General features: G+C 36.9%; 1 protein-coding gene across 2 annotated transcripts in view; it reads left to right on the top strand.

The window, feature by feature from the left end:
- Positions 1-15,147, top strand: part of LRRC9 (leucine rich repeat containing 9) — a 103,913-nt gene that overhangs the window by 38,163 nt on the left and 50,603 nt on the right. For both annotated transcript variants that reach the window (XM_032875268.1, XM_032875269.1), the window contains exons 15-16: positions 2,940-3,152; positions 8,487-8,606. In XM_032875268.1, the coding sequence (XP_032731159.1) occupies positions 2,940-3,152; positions 8,487-8,606 (333 nt within the window). The remainder of the gene's footprint in view (positions 1-2,939; positions 3,153-8,486; positions 8,607-15,147) is intronic.

The following is a 15,147-nucleotide window of genomic DNA, read 5'->3' as shown; positions in this document are numbered from 1 at the left end:
GTAGGATCAAGACCTAAGTATTTTGTGATGTTTTTTGCCTCTAACAATATGTTTTGGACATATTCCCACTTCAGTACATATAGGCCTATACTTTTTTTTTTTTAAGATTTTATTTATTTATTTGAGAAAGAGGAGAGTGAGAGAGAGGGCACGAGATGGGGAAGAGTCAGAAGAGTCAGAAGGAGAAGCAGACTCCCTGCTGAGCAGGGAGCCCAATGCGGGACTCAGTCCTGGGACCCTGGGATCATGACCTGAGCCAAAGGCAGTCGCTTAACCAACTGAGCCACCCAGAAGCCCAGGTCTATTCTTCATTCTTTTGGTGGCTGCATACTATCCAGTAATAGTCTGATTTATTTGACTATTATTCTGTGGATGAAAAATACAGGTTGTTTCCGTCTTCTTACTATTTATTTATTTATTTAAAGATTTTATTGACTTATTTGAGAGAGAGACAGTGAGGGAGAGCATGAGAGGGGAGAAGGTCAGAGAGAGAAGCAGACTCCCCGTGGACCCGGGAGCCCAATGCAGGACTCGATCCCAGAACTCCAGGATAATGACCTGAGCTGAAGACAGTCACCAATCAACTGAGCAACCCAGGCACCCAAGTCTTCTTACTATTTAAAACAGTGCTTCAGTGAATATCATTATAGCTGCATCTTTATACAAATATGGAAGTTCCTATGCAGAATAGATTTGTAGAAGAACTGTGTAGTCAAAGGATATACACATACTAAATTTTGGTAGATACTGCCAGTATTCTACACAAAGGCTTGGCCATTCTACAAATTTCCAACAGTATGTGACAGTGTTTGTTTCTTTGCATCTTTACCAAAATAAGATATTATCAATCTTTTATGTTTCCACTCTAATGAGCAAGGAAAAGAAACTTTATTCTTTCATATACCTATGGATTGTTTAGTCTTATAAACTACTTGTTATATCCTTTGACTATTTTCTATTGGACTCTATCCTCTTCATATTGATTGGAAAAACCCATATAGCCATTCTTGGATATTAACCCTTTGTCTTACATATATATGTTGCAAACATTTTCTTTTAGATTTATTTGTAGCAAAAACCTTACTTGTCATTTTAATTTGTAATCTACTTGTTCATTTTTAGGAGGTCAGATCTCTCCATCTTTTCTGTTACAAATTCTGTTTTATATCTCATTTCAGAAGGCTTATATAAATATTCTCCTTTATTTTCTTCAGTACTGATATAAATTAGTTCTATAGTTTTCAACTTTTTAAAAGTCCATCTGGAAATTATTTAATATCATGTAAGAAGGGGATCAAATAATTTTTTACTTAAAAATGGGTAGCTACTTGACCAAGCATCATCTTTTTTGCTCTTTTTTGAAATACCCTCTTTATTGTTAAAATTTTCATAAATAAGAGATTTATTTATAGATGATTCTATTCTGTTCCATTGGTCCTTTTATCTAATCTTGGACCCCTACCATATTGTTTTGGTTATTACAACCTTGATGATATGCTTTGATATGTTATAGGGCAAATTCCCTTCCTCTGCCCCCACTCATCTTTTTAAAAAATTTTCTTGGCTATTCTTGAACACTTTCTCTTCCAAATAAAATTCAGAATCAGCTTGTTAAATTCTATTTCAAAAATCTTTTTAGGATTTTGTTGAGATTGTACTGAATTTAAAAGTTAATTTGGGTGAACTGGCTTTTGTAGTAATGGGGTTCTCATCTAGGAACATGGTAAGTTATTTCATTTACTCAAGTCCTCTCTTACAGTTTTCTTTATGCTGGTGTTAAGTATAGTTCTGGGCATTTATATTTCATATTGTTATTATGAATGAGGCTGTTTCAGTCAAGTATGCTTTCAGCAAAAAGACATAGAAGCCTAGACAAATAGTAAACAGAATGACTCAAACAACAAGAAGTCGAGAGGTGGGCAGTCCTGGTTGTTGTGACTCTTCAGTCACAGATGTCAGCAAAGAACTTAGCTCCATCATTCATCTGCTTGCTACTTCATGAGCTCTTCCCATCAGAAGATTCACTTCTTTATTCACTTTTGGGGAATTTTCTTAATTCCTTTATTATTTTTTTTTCTTCCATTCTCTGTTCATCCCTCTGGAACCTTGATTAGTTAAACTTTGGACATTCTGAATTGATCTTCCATGTCTTTTAATTTTTTTTCTCTCATATTTTATATCTCCATTTTTAAATTCTCTGTTCAAGATTTCCTCAATAATAGCCTCACCTCACTAATTTGATCTGTTGCCATATCCATTTGTATTGAATATTTTTATTGAATATTTTTATTTTTAATTGAATATTTTTATTTCACTAATTGTTTTTATTTTGACTCTAAAGTATTTACCCTATTCTTTTCTATAGCAGCCTATTCTATTATGGATGCTTTATTCTCCCAGGTTTTAAATTCTCTTATGGATCATTTTGTTTTTTTCTGAGCCATTTCTATTTATGTTGTTCATGCTCATTCATCTACAGTTCTTATCATAATTATTTGATTACCTAGAGCATCCCATTGCTGTTTTACTTGTTCACTCTGAACACCAGGTTTCTCTGCATCTGCTCTTCAAAGTGGTTATCTCCTATACATGTTTTGGCTACTGGTTACATTTCTGCTATTTGTCTTCAATTCAGTCCCTTTTGATTTATGTCTCACAATTCCTTGCCTTTTGTTGGTGCCCTCTCCACTGCTGAAAAACTATTTAAAGATTATCTTTTGCCAGTTTTAAGGAATTTTCAGTGGGAGGGGATGAACACATTTATTCTTAGCCTACAATTTTAATCTATTCTCATTGATTTCCTAATGTGATTCTGGTCATCATAGGTATTACTATATAGCTGAAAAAAGAGGTAATTCATCTTCGCTACATAGCCTGTTCCTTGTTCAAAATGATAAATACAACAACCAAATTTTCAATACTTTTAATAAATTTTTTAGGTCAAGCCTCGCTCTTTATTTTCTTCATTCAACAATGTTATTTTAGAAGAAAGCAAAAAAAATTCAGAAGGATCAGTATTGTCCCAGGATTTGAAATTTGATGATGAAGTTATAAAAATGGATCCCAGGATTAAGCCCAGACCAAAACTTATTAGTTTGGATGATAAAACAATACTTTCTCTTGCCAAGACTAGCATTTACAGTCATATTGTGGTAAGTATTATAAGGAGTAAAATCTGGAATTTGGACCTCGAATTTGGAATCATAATCTAACACATGAAGTCTAAGCACATTAAAGCACCTATCTGGTGATGCCAGCCATCATGCTGTCAAAGTTAAAAATGACTTGACCTTTCCTTCTTTGTGGACTAGCTCAGTGTTGTTTGGTAGTAATATAATATGAACCATACATGTAATTTAAAATGTTCTCTTAGCCATGCCAAAAATGTTTTAATTAAAAGATTAATTTTAAGGGGTGCCTGGGTGGCTCAGTGGGTTAAGCCTCTGCCTTCAGTTCAGGTCATGATCTTAGGGTCCTGGGATCGAGCCCCGCATCAGGTTCTCTGCTCAGCAGGGAGCCTGCTTCCCTTCCTCTCTCTCTGCCTGCCTCTCTGCCTACTTGTGATCTCTCTCTCTGTCAAATAAATAAATAAATTCTTTTTAAAAAGATTAATTTTAATTAATCCAATATATCTAAAATATTATCATTTCAATATGCAATCAATATGAAGAGTCATTAATCAGATAGTTTCAACTAAGTCTTTGATGTCCGGAGTATATTTGCAGTCTATAGCACTTTCAGACTAGCCACATTTCATGTGCTCAACAGCCACATGTCGCTAGTGACTACCATACAAGACAGTATAGGCCTAGAGGGTAGACTTCTAGTTTACAAGGTATTTTATTCCTGAATAACAAGTAAGTTCTCTTTAAATGATTAAGACAGATACGTTTCAAATCAGTTTCCAGGATTCATCAACATAGAATATCAGAGCTTTATCTTTACAAAATTAATCAACAGAATTTGAGTTAGTACTGAAGCAACTTTATATACACTGGGGCAGTTCTGTTGAGATATTAAGCCTACATGCATACCTTGACTAACAGATCTGTCCATTTCAAATCAGCTACCATTCTATCTGAACTATCATTAATTATCCCAGACCTCAACTACTGTGATGGCCTTCTAACAGGGCTTCTGGCACTCTACCACTGCAACACTGCACAACTCCAGGAGATGCAATTCACATTATATGCTATTAATGTATTCTCTGGGTGCCATTCATTATATAACTGAATATAACTCAGTATGGGGGCTAGGAGGTGCCTCCTAGTGCTGTACAACAGAGGCCCTGTCCTGCTTTCACTTTGAGCCCTCAACTCATTCTCCATGTGGAAGCTAGAGCAATCTTTTCAAAATGCAAATCTGATCATGAAATCTCTGTCACCCCTCACCACTCCTACTTGAAATCCTCAAATGATTTTCCATTGTTTTTTTTAAAAGATTTTATTTATTTATCTGACAGACAGAGATCACAAGTAGGCAGAGAGGCAGGCAGAGAGAGAGGAGGAAGCAGGCTCCCTGCCAAGCAGAGTCCAATGCAGGGCTCGATCCCAGGACCCTGGAATTATGACCTGAGCTGAAGGCAGAGGCTTTAACCCACTGAGCCATCAGGTGCCCCTGACTTTGCATCACCTGGTCCCTGGCCTACCTTACCAGACTCTTTTCATATTACCCTCTCTTTAGCTCTCTGTGCTCAGCCTCCTTTCTATTTTTTAAATGCATTCTGCATGCATCCAAAAGAGCCTCTGCACTTGCTAGTCCTCCACGTGGAATGTTCTCCCCTGACTCCTTTCTCCTAGTTAATTCCCACACAACATTTAGATCCATACCGAAGCATTAAAATTTTCTCTTATCTCTGAGTCTAGGTGAGATTCCTTTGTTATATGCTCTGTATCCTTCCTAGATTGTAAATTCCACAGGGCAGGGGCTATGGCTGGTCTTCGATATGTATATCCCCAGGATCAGGGCAACAATGTAAGATGGTGTGGCGTGCATTGCACAAAAGGGCCATATCCAAAGGGTACCCTTTAAATCATAGAGCAGTATATAAACTACAATTTTCTGACCATTCTTCAAAAAATTTCTTGTACTAACGAAATCGACATATTGTGACAATTTTCTAAAAGCTGAAAATAAAGGTATCTCAAGGAAAGGATGGATCCCGCTTTCTAATTTACTCATAAACACTGTGTAGTCTAGCATCAGCTCTGCCATTTTCTAGCACAACACCTGGCACATATGAGATACTCATTACAAAAACAATACCTTTACAAACAGCAAGCAGTTCATACAGAGAAAGTAGGTTTGCTTGAACCTACAGAAGTGGCAAGCAAATTGATATTTAATTGATAAACTGATAAAAATACGTGAGAAGACAAGTTATTCTCACAGGACACTATCTTTCTGTGTTTGTACTGAAAGCTAAGATACAGATAAATATTCAGGATGATTTTTATCTTGAAAGTCAATTACATTGCTCCAGTGTGACATTTCTAGATCGCTTGCTTATGATGACAGTCTTTTTCAAGTGACTGGGGGAAACAAAAAGAATGAAAAAATATTTTTTAAAATAATAAGTGTGGCCAACAGTTCTGAGTCTGCTTCTGAAAATATTTAGAAAACATCTGTTTTCAAGTTGTTTATAGGATTGCTTTTGTCCAACTTGCTTGATGTCCAACATCATCACCACCCACCAGATCTTCAGGTCCAGGAGATTAAGTTTTGACCTTAGCCAGTTATTATTAGAGAGGGAGGAAAGTTTTATAACAAGATGACAATATCACCGTCTGTATCATAAATATGCAGTCTAGTGATTACAGGAGCAATCTTTGAACTGACAGTATGGAGAAATTACTGTTTCTGCACTATAATGTCAAGATTTCATATTTGAGTAATGCATTTTTGATAAAAAGCTTTACTAATTAAAGGCCTAATAAATGCATGAGTTCTGATTGGACTGAGCTTCTATGACATATGTTTCTATAGATTTTAAAGGGATTAAATAAAAGTTTTAAAAAACAGCAATATGGGGCACCTGGGTGGCTCAGTGGGTTAAGGCCTCTGCCTTCAGCTCAGGTCATGATCCCAGGGTCCTGGGATCGAGTCCCGCATCTGGCTCTCTGCTCAGAGGGGAGCCTGCTTCCCCGCCTCTCTCTGCCTGCCTCTCTGCCTACTTGTGATCTCTGTCTGTCAAATAAATAAATAAAATCTTTAAAAAAAAAAAAAAGCAATAGTAAAAAAAAAAAGTAGGTCTTTTTTATTTTCTTTGGTTTGTAAGATAAATAACAGTGAGGAGAATAAGACTTCAGAATACCCTGGGTTGACCTCCACCTGACTGCCTTAATTTTATCAACACCCTTAGCATAAAAATGAAAGAATTTATCATCCTAAATTTACCTATATGGCTCAAAAGCCAGAAAAACCTTTGAAGGCTTTTAGTAAGAATACTATATAGTATAATAAGAATGTTTAGAAATCACACCATTTATTTTCCTTTCTTTTTGCCATTACTATAAGAGAAATATCAGGATACATACCTCTTACTTTCTTTTCAGTCTTCCCCACTAGATGGAGGTTTTTTTGAGGCCATTCATAAAAATAAATAAAATATATAGAAATAAAGTTGGGAGGTGGGGGAGGATGGGTGAAATGGGTGAAGGGGATTAAGAGTACACTTACTCTGATGAGCACTGAGCAATGTACAGAATTGTTGAATCATATTATACACCTGAAACTACTGTAACACTGTATGTTAATTTTACTTGAATAAAAAAAAATAGACTTGTTGTTAGTTGGACGTCTAGTTTTTGCAATGACTTACTCATCTAGCATTTACCGAGCTTTTGCTTTGTTTTAGGCAATGAGGTAAGTATTGGGAGTTCAAAATGAATTAGTTATTTTCCCTGTCTCATGGACCTCATTTTAGTGGAGACAGATATGTAAACAAACATAGGAAGCTTGGAGTTGCTGGGAGAACGCCAGGGAAAGAGATAAGTTTTGCGCAGACTTTTGAAGGATATGAGAAACTTAGTTGTTTACATCTCCCAGGCAGGGGAAATACTCTGTCTAGAAGTGTATGGTTTTGAAAGATCCTAGTGTTATCATGGAACACAGGGTGACTATGAACATAGGGTGTGTACCAGTGGAAGGTAAAGACGTAGGCTGGAAAACAGGAGGGTGCATGAGGCTGTGGCTGGAAGAGTAGGAGGTATGCCACAATAGGATGGGTTTTTGAAGGCAAATTTTAAATTTTAGATTTTCTTTAAGGAACAGTTGCTGTGTTTTTAAAGACCCCAACTTTGGCAACTTGTGGCTAGATTTAAGTCAGACTGATGGTATGGCTATCCAGTGGAAACTATGCAGTAGTTCGAAGGACAAATAAGAGTCTGAACTAAGGCACTTGTAGGGGTAATGGTATAGAATGGTTGGTTTGAGAAACATTTCTAGAATCAAGTATTTATGGAAAAGGGGAAAAGGGGGTGGTAAACAATATCTGTTCGCTAGACAGTGAAAGTCTCAATCAGGTCCAAAAACATAGACTGACAGGCAGATAATAAAGGAAAAATGTTGTATTCAGTTTGGACATGTTAAGTGTAAGGTTTCTGTAGATGCTATTGTGGATGATACCGGTATGTAACCTGTAGAATAAACTACTCTACGTAATTTCATCCTTCTTAACAATCTTAACCACGTTTTGAGAACTATTCGACATTCAAATGTTTCTTGGAATTTATGTTATGTCCACGGTATAATAGGGTATAAGATGGTGGTGGTGAGTGAAGAGAGCTGGGAGGTAGACACTTCATTTTATCATAATATCCATTTGTTGTGAATACTGCAGTCAATTATATTAACACATTTTCTTGTGCCACTACTTATGATGTAGACTATGCATGAATGTAATCTTCACTTGATATCATTCACAATGGTGTAGTCGAAAGATAGAAAAATAGGTAGTCATCAGGGTATCCCCTAAATATATAGCTGTATTAACACTCCTTTTAATTGAGCACAGGATCAAATGGATAGGGAAAGTTTAGACCAAATTCTGATAGAGGAACATTTTCCTACCCCCTCTTTGAGTCTGTCCTCCTGCTTTAACACCCTCAGCCTCTGCTCCTTAGTGCAGCGCCCTCATAGAGTTTCCTGCAGTCAGGATGGCCCTGCCATATTCTCTTGTGAGATATCCTCGCCAAAACCCCAAATCTTTAGGGCCTACATTGCTCACTGGCTAGCTTGAGAAATAGGCATGCCTCAATAAATATCTTAACAATATATTTAACTGTTTTCTAAAAAGAATTTCTAGAGCAAGTGGAAAATCAAATTAATCAAGAACAGGGTCCAGTAATGCTATTATAAGCTCTACCTTTTAAAAGAATACATTAGGTTTACTTCTTATTGGCTCTCTCTTAATATTACCTAAATAACTATGATGTAGAATATAATCTGTCTTATTTTTTAATTTACATTTCATTTTATTTCAGAATCTGAATCTCCATGGAAATAGCTTGAGTAAATTGAGAGATCTCTCCAAGTTAACAGGACTTCGAAAACTTAATATCAGCTTCAATGAATTTACTTGTTTAGATGATGTATACCATCTGGTAAGAAATGTCCTTTTGAAATTATTTAAGTAAAAGAATTAATTTAATAGATATATTATTTTTGTAATGAAGACCTCAAACATACTATATTCAAGATTATGCAGCTCAAATTAGGAACACAACACTGTGGTCTGTTACTTTGTCTGAAATAGGTCTTAGGGCACCTAACTGGCTCAGTCAGTTAAGTGTCTGCCTTCGGCTCACGTCATCATCTTGGGGTCCTGAGATCGAGCCCTGCATCGGGCTCTCTCCTCAGCAGGGGAGTCTGCTTCTCCCTCTACCTATGCCCCTCCCCCCACCTGTTTGTGCTCTCTCTGTCTCAAATAAATAAAATCTTTTAAAAAATAAAATAAAAAATGTCAGATTCAGATTCCATTTGCAAACCAAATATACACCTGTGGTCATACCTGATTTCTAACTACTTTAAAGTAAATTCATTTTAAAACTACTCCAGACTTATTTTTAAAATGCTCTTTGGAAATTGTCATTTCCATTTTCTTCTGCTCTTGTTTTCTCATTCTTATTTTTCTCCTTGTGAGTCTTTACTTCTTCATTTTCTTATTCACCGCTTCGTATCTAAGGCTGTTAGTTCTCTTCCCACTTGTTCATTATTCATGTTGGTATTTCTCTTTCTTTCTGCCTTGTCCTCTCTGTCACATGCACAGATCTTATTTGATTTGTGTTCGCCCCACCATAGATCATAGGACAAACACAGTAATGCACCATGTACACATAGCTAAGCATCTTATCTGGCTTTTGTTTTCTTTGTTATATATCATACAACAAAAGTAATTGCATATGTGGCTCCAGAATGCCAACCCAGCATCCCCTGTTTCCATTGGTCCCAAATCACAGGCCTAACTTTCCAGAACATATCATCATTCTCAGCTCTTACTCATTCCCTACCCCCTTTCAGTCATACCAAAGCATCTGTATTGCTGCTTCTCCCACTGTGGTGGGAGCTGTTGCTTTCCTTACTGATCTTAAGCTGTAGTACTAAATCTCCATCCTTATTTCTTTTAGTAAGCCAAAGTCCTTTTGTTTTTTTAAAGATTTACTTATTTAAGAGAGAGACAGAGTGGTGAAGAGGAGCAGAAGGACGGGAAGAGAGAACTCAAGCCACCTAGGGGCCCAAAGCCAAAGTCCTTTTTAATAGAATCCCTGATAGTCTGGGTTTGATACACAGTTTGAGGAAAGAAGGTAGTTTAATAGAGGTCCCAAGACTATATATAAGTTGTTGGCATTTTTTATTTAACTTTTTTCTGATTTGCCAGTGGTTACAGAGGTTGTAACAGTCATACTTTTGCTTATGCACAAAATTTAAAGAGTAAGCTCTTGAGCTGCCTGAGTGACTCAGTCGGTTAAGCATCCAACTCTTGATTTCAGCTCAGGTCATGCTTTCAGGGTGGTGGGATCAAGCCTGCATCAGCAAGGATTAGCTTGAGATTCTCTCTCTCACCCTCCTCCTCTGCCCCTCCTCACCACTCTCACACGCTCTAAAATAAATAAATCCTTTGTGTGCTTTTTTTTTTTTTTTTAAGTAAACTCCCAAGTCAGGCAAAGCACGTGGATAGTGCTTTTAGATCGTGCTTTTAGATTGCTTAGCCAGCCACCCAGCATGTATTTTGCAGTATGGTTTTATTGTTCTCCTTGGATAGAAAAATTTCTATCACTGTGTACTTACTGGATTGATATTACTGTGGCCATTTTACAAACAAGAGAACTAGACAAATTGTATGCCCAAGTGGTATTTTCAAATTTTAAGATTAGCAAAGGTAATTAGAAATAAACCTCTCAAACATCAAGTATCTGAGGTGTAAATGTGTCTTGAAAAATGACTGTAGGGATGTTAGGGGTTATCAGAGAGAGGAGATACTCTGCAGGTATATATTCAGCTTTTTATTATAAAATAAAACACTACGTACTACGTATATAGATATAGAAAACTATGTACTACAAGCATGTGGTTCAGTAAATTATTAGGTGAACGTCCTTATTACTGATGCAGGTCAAGAAATAGAACTTTGTAACCTACAACATAAGCCCCTTCTATATATTCCCCATCCCCTCAATAAATCATTATCCTCACCTCTTTAGTAATCCTCCCCCTGCATTTCTCCCCATAGTTCTATCACCCAAATATACCTCCCCATCTAGCACAATAGTTTGGTTTTGCCATTCTAGAAATTGTTTGTCTCTCTTAATTTATAGGTTTCCCTTCTCTTCCCTTCTGTCCCCTTCCACTCTCCATAGTTTATCTGTAGAAATACTTTGAGCTTCTAGTCCCAAAAGTGTCCCACAGTCTGGACCCTGTTGTTGTTTTGCTTATGATATAACCCTACGTGACCTCAACCCTCCATATTGTCTGCTAATTGACAACTAGATCCAGAGACTGGATCAGGTTCAGGTTCCATTCCTCTGGCAAGTCTATAGGAAGCAGATGATATCTGATTGACTCACTTTTCTGATGCCGGTAGCCATTGTTAATGCCTAGATCCATTAATTCATCAGTGATTACAAAACGGCAATATTCTTATTCTGTCATTTCTTTTTCATTTCTTAGACTGTTTTTGCATAGACATTTCCCTTTATCTGTTATTTGGTTATCAGCACTCCCAGTAATGTAGAAAATGCAGAACGGGGGCACCTGGCTCGCTTAGTCCGTAGAGCATGCAACTCTAGATCTTGCAGTTGTGAGTTCAAGCCCCGTGTTTCATGCAGGGATTACGAAAGAAAGAAAGAAAGAAAGAAAGAAAGAAAGAAAGAAAGAAAGAAAGAAAGGGAGAGAAAAGGAAGGAAGGAAGAAAAGGAAGGAAGGAAGGAAGAAAGAAAAGAAAATGCAGAATAGATGCTTACATGTCTTTATTTACCAATTTTGAAGATAATGAATTGGTTCCTTGTGTTTTCTCACAGATAAGTAATTCCTTTTTTGTTTTAGATATCATTAGGAATACATGGACTTAAACATACTCAATGAGAGTCCATCCATTGCAACTTTTATCATGATTGAAGCTCAGATGGTCTCATCGTTAGCCAATGGGAACATCTTAAAGTTTGCTTCTTTTGCCATGACCCTAGTGGTCTCTAATAGCTTCTTTACCACCTTGTATAAGAAATGTTCCATATACATTTTCTGTGTCTTCTGTTGTAGACATGGGATTAGCCATTTCTTCAAGGAGCTCTAGTTTATTTTTTTTTTAAAAGATTTTATTTATTTGAGAGAAAAAGAGAGAACATGAGCAGAAGAAGGAGCAGGGTAGGGGGAGAGGGAGAAAATGTCTAGCAAGCATGGTGCTGAGCACAGAGCCCAATTCAGGGCTTGATCCCACAACCTTGAGCCCATGACCTGAGCCGAAACCAGAAATCTGGCACTTAACTGACTGAGCCACTCAGGCGGCCCGAGCACTAATTTATCTTAGAGAGAAGTGGTATGTCAGGGTTGGTATTTGTTTCTAGGTCATTCCATTGGACAGACTTGTTGTGGGGAAGGGGTGTGTGCATGTGTGTGTGTGTGATATATACGTATATGTATGTATATGCATATAAACTATATATGTATGTATATCTATATGTATAGACTATAATGCATGTATATCTAAAACTAACCTCACAAATTTATATTGGTATTTCCAATTCAGATTCAAGACTGAAAATCTTTTAGCTTAACCTTTTCTCTGTTACTTACAGCTATCTTTTTTTCTCTCACAGCAAGAATCCTGATTCCCAAGGATACAAAGTGATAGCATTGGAATATTTAATACTTGCTTATTGTTTTATCGCTATTACACACACAATAGTCTCAGAATGATAGCACTAATACTCTCATCAATATTGTTACTGGAAAGATTTTTTTTTTAATTTTGTGTATGTTCTTTGCATTATTCCTCATTTTAAAAAAATAATTAAAACTGGGGCGCCTGGGTGGCTCAGTGGGTTAAAGCCTCTGCCTTCGGCTCGGGTCATGATCTCAGGGTCCTGGGATTGAGCCCCGCATCGGGCTCTCTGCTCGGTGGGGAGCCTGCTTCCCCCTCTCTCTCTGCCTGCCTCTCTGCCTACTTGTGATCTCTGTCTGTCAAAATAAATAAATAAAATATTTTAAAAATTAAATAAATAAAAAATAAAAAAATAATTAAAATTATCATTCCATATATATTTGGTCAGACCATGTAGCCTTGCACTATGTACACTCTCCCTTTTTGTTCATTGGTAATTATATTTAATTCTTGTCACCACACCTTCGGGTGGTATCTCTGTAAACATTTTGATTGTCTGAAAAATATTCAATTATAGATTCCTCAGGAAGGGCTTATGGGAACAATATTTACAATCCTTCCATTACTACATGTGGATAATAGTTTTTCTATATCCTTTATACATGAATGGCAGCTTTGCAGGATATAAAATCCTTAGCTCACAATTTATTTCCTTGGGCATCTTAAATGCTATTTTTGCTTTCTTCTGACATAAAGTGTTGCTGTAGAAAAGTCTGATGAGAATGTATAATTTTTCCCCTAAAGTTATATGCTTTTTACTTTTAGATGGCCAGTTTCTTTAAAGTCCAGTAATTTTACTAGATTATGTCTTGGTATTTGTTGCCTGGGCCAGTATTTTGGAACTACAGTGTGCTCTTCCAAAATGCAGATTAAAATAATTTTTTCTTTCCTTTTCTTTTTTTAAAGGTTTTTTTTTTTAATTTAAAGATTTTATTTATTTATTTGAGAGACAGAGAGCATGAGAGAGTATCAGCAGCGGGGAAGGACTGAAAGAGAAGCAGGCTCCCCACTGAGCTGAGAGCCCGATGCAGGGCTCTACCCCAGGACCCTGGGATCATGACCTGAGTTGAAGGCAAATGCTTGGCCAACTGAGCCACCCAGGTGCCCCTTTCTTTTCTTTTTCTAACCTGGAAGTTTTTAGCCATTTTTCTGTTTCCTTGTAGGTTTTTTTTATCCCCCCAGGGTCTCACCTTATTCATACATTGAATCTTTATCTATCTTCGCTATTTGTCACTTTCTCCTGAGTCCTTTTTATCTCTTAATTAAAAAATGTTTTTATTAAGTTCAATTAGCCAACATATAGTACATCATTAGCTTTTGATGTAGTGATTCATTAGTTGCATAGAACACCCAATGCTCATCAGATCATGTGCCCTCCTTAATGCCCATCACCCAGTTACCCCATCCCCAAGCCCCCTCTCTTCTGCAACCCTCAGCTTGTTTCCCAGAGTCCAGAGTCCCTCATGGTTTGTCTCCCTCTTTGATTTCTTCCCATTCAGTTTTCCCTCCCTTCCTCTATGGTCCTCTGCACTATTCTTTAAATTCCATACGTGAGTGAAACCATGTGATAACTTGTCTTTCTCTGATTGACTTATTTCACTCAGCATAATAACCTCCAGTTTAATCCACATCGATGTAAATAGTAGGTATTCATCTTTTCTGAAGGGTGATTAACATTCCCTTGTATATTTGAACCACATCTTCTTTATCCATTCATCTACTGAAGGACATATTGGCTCCTTCCACAGTTTGGCTATTGTGGACAATGCTGCTATGAACAGTGAGGTGCAGGTGCCCCTTCAGATCACTACATTTGTATCTTTGGGATAAATACCCAGTAGTGCGATTGCTGGGTCATAGGGTAGCTCTATTTTTAACACCTTCAGGAACCTCCATGCTGTTTTCCAGAGTGGCTGTACCAGCTTGCATTCCCACCAACAGTGTAAGAGGGTTCCCCTTTCTCCACATCCTTGCCAGCATTTGTTGTTCCTCTCTTGTTAATTTTGGCCATTCTAACTGGTGTAAGGTGGTATTTCATTGTGGTTTAAAATTTTAAATTGATTTGATTTTACAATTCTTCCCTTCTTTTATACCTTCTCTGTCTCTTAAAGCAATTATCTATTGTATTTACTAGTTTTTGTGTTTGACTATTTAGTCTTTGTTTCTAAAATGTTTTTATTTAATTTCAAATTCTTTTATGGGCTCTTTCATCTCACTTCTGAATTTTTCTAATTGAGATTTATGTTGTTATCTTATATTTTGAAGCTTTCTTAACATCTTTTTGCTTGTTTTAAAATAGTAAGTTAATAATCTTAAATTTCTGAGCATATCTTTCTGGTGTACTTTTATTGCCCACAGCAATGTCTCTACCTCTCTCTCTCTCCGCACCCCCACCTCCCTCTGCCTCCCTCGCATTCCTAGCTTTGTCTGGGATTGGATCTCAATACTTTTCTTTTGCTCATTTTTTAGTGAAATTACTTTTTAAACTTTGAAAATGAAGTGGGGTTTGAGAAAGCTTTCCTACCTTCACAGATCTCCCTCTTGTTTATATGTGCTTTTAAAAAAAATTGTAGTGCTTCTTTTCTGAGATTTCCTGACTCTATTCCCTTCTTCTATTTTTTTTCTCTCTCTCTCAACCTTTCTCTCTCTCTCTCTCTCTCTCTCTCTCTCTCCCTCTCTCTCATTTTTGCCTTTTTTGTCCTTATCCTGTTTCATTTTTGCCTTAGCCTCAACAGTTTCTTCTTTGAGAAGGATTCTATTCTAGAAGG

The sequence above is a fragment of the Lontra canadensis genome, unplaced genomic scaffold (assembly GCF_010015895.1).
Source record: "Lontra canadensis isolate GAN:19392208 unplaced genomic scaffold, GSC_riverotter_1.0 scaffold55, whole genome shotgun sequence".
NCBI classification, from domain to species: domain Eukaryota; kingdom Metazoa; phylum Chordata; class Mammalia; order Carnivora; family Mustelidae; genus Lontra; species Lontra canadensis.
The sequence above is the reverse complement of the archived record's forward strand: the minus strand, read 5'-3'. Positions and strand labels throughout refer to the sequence as shown.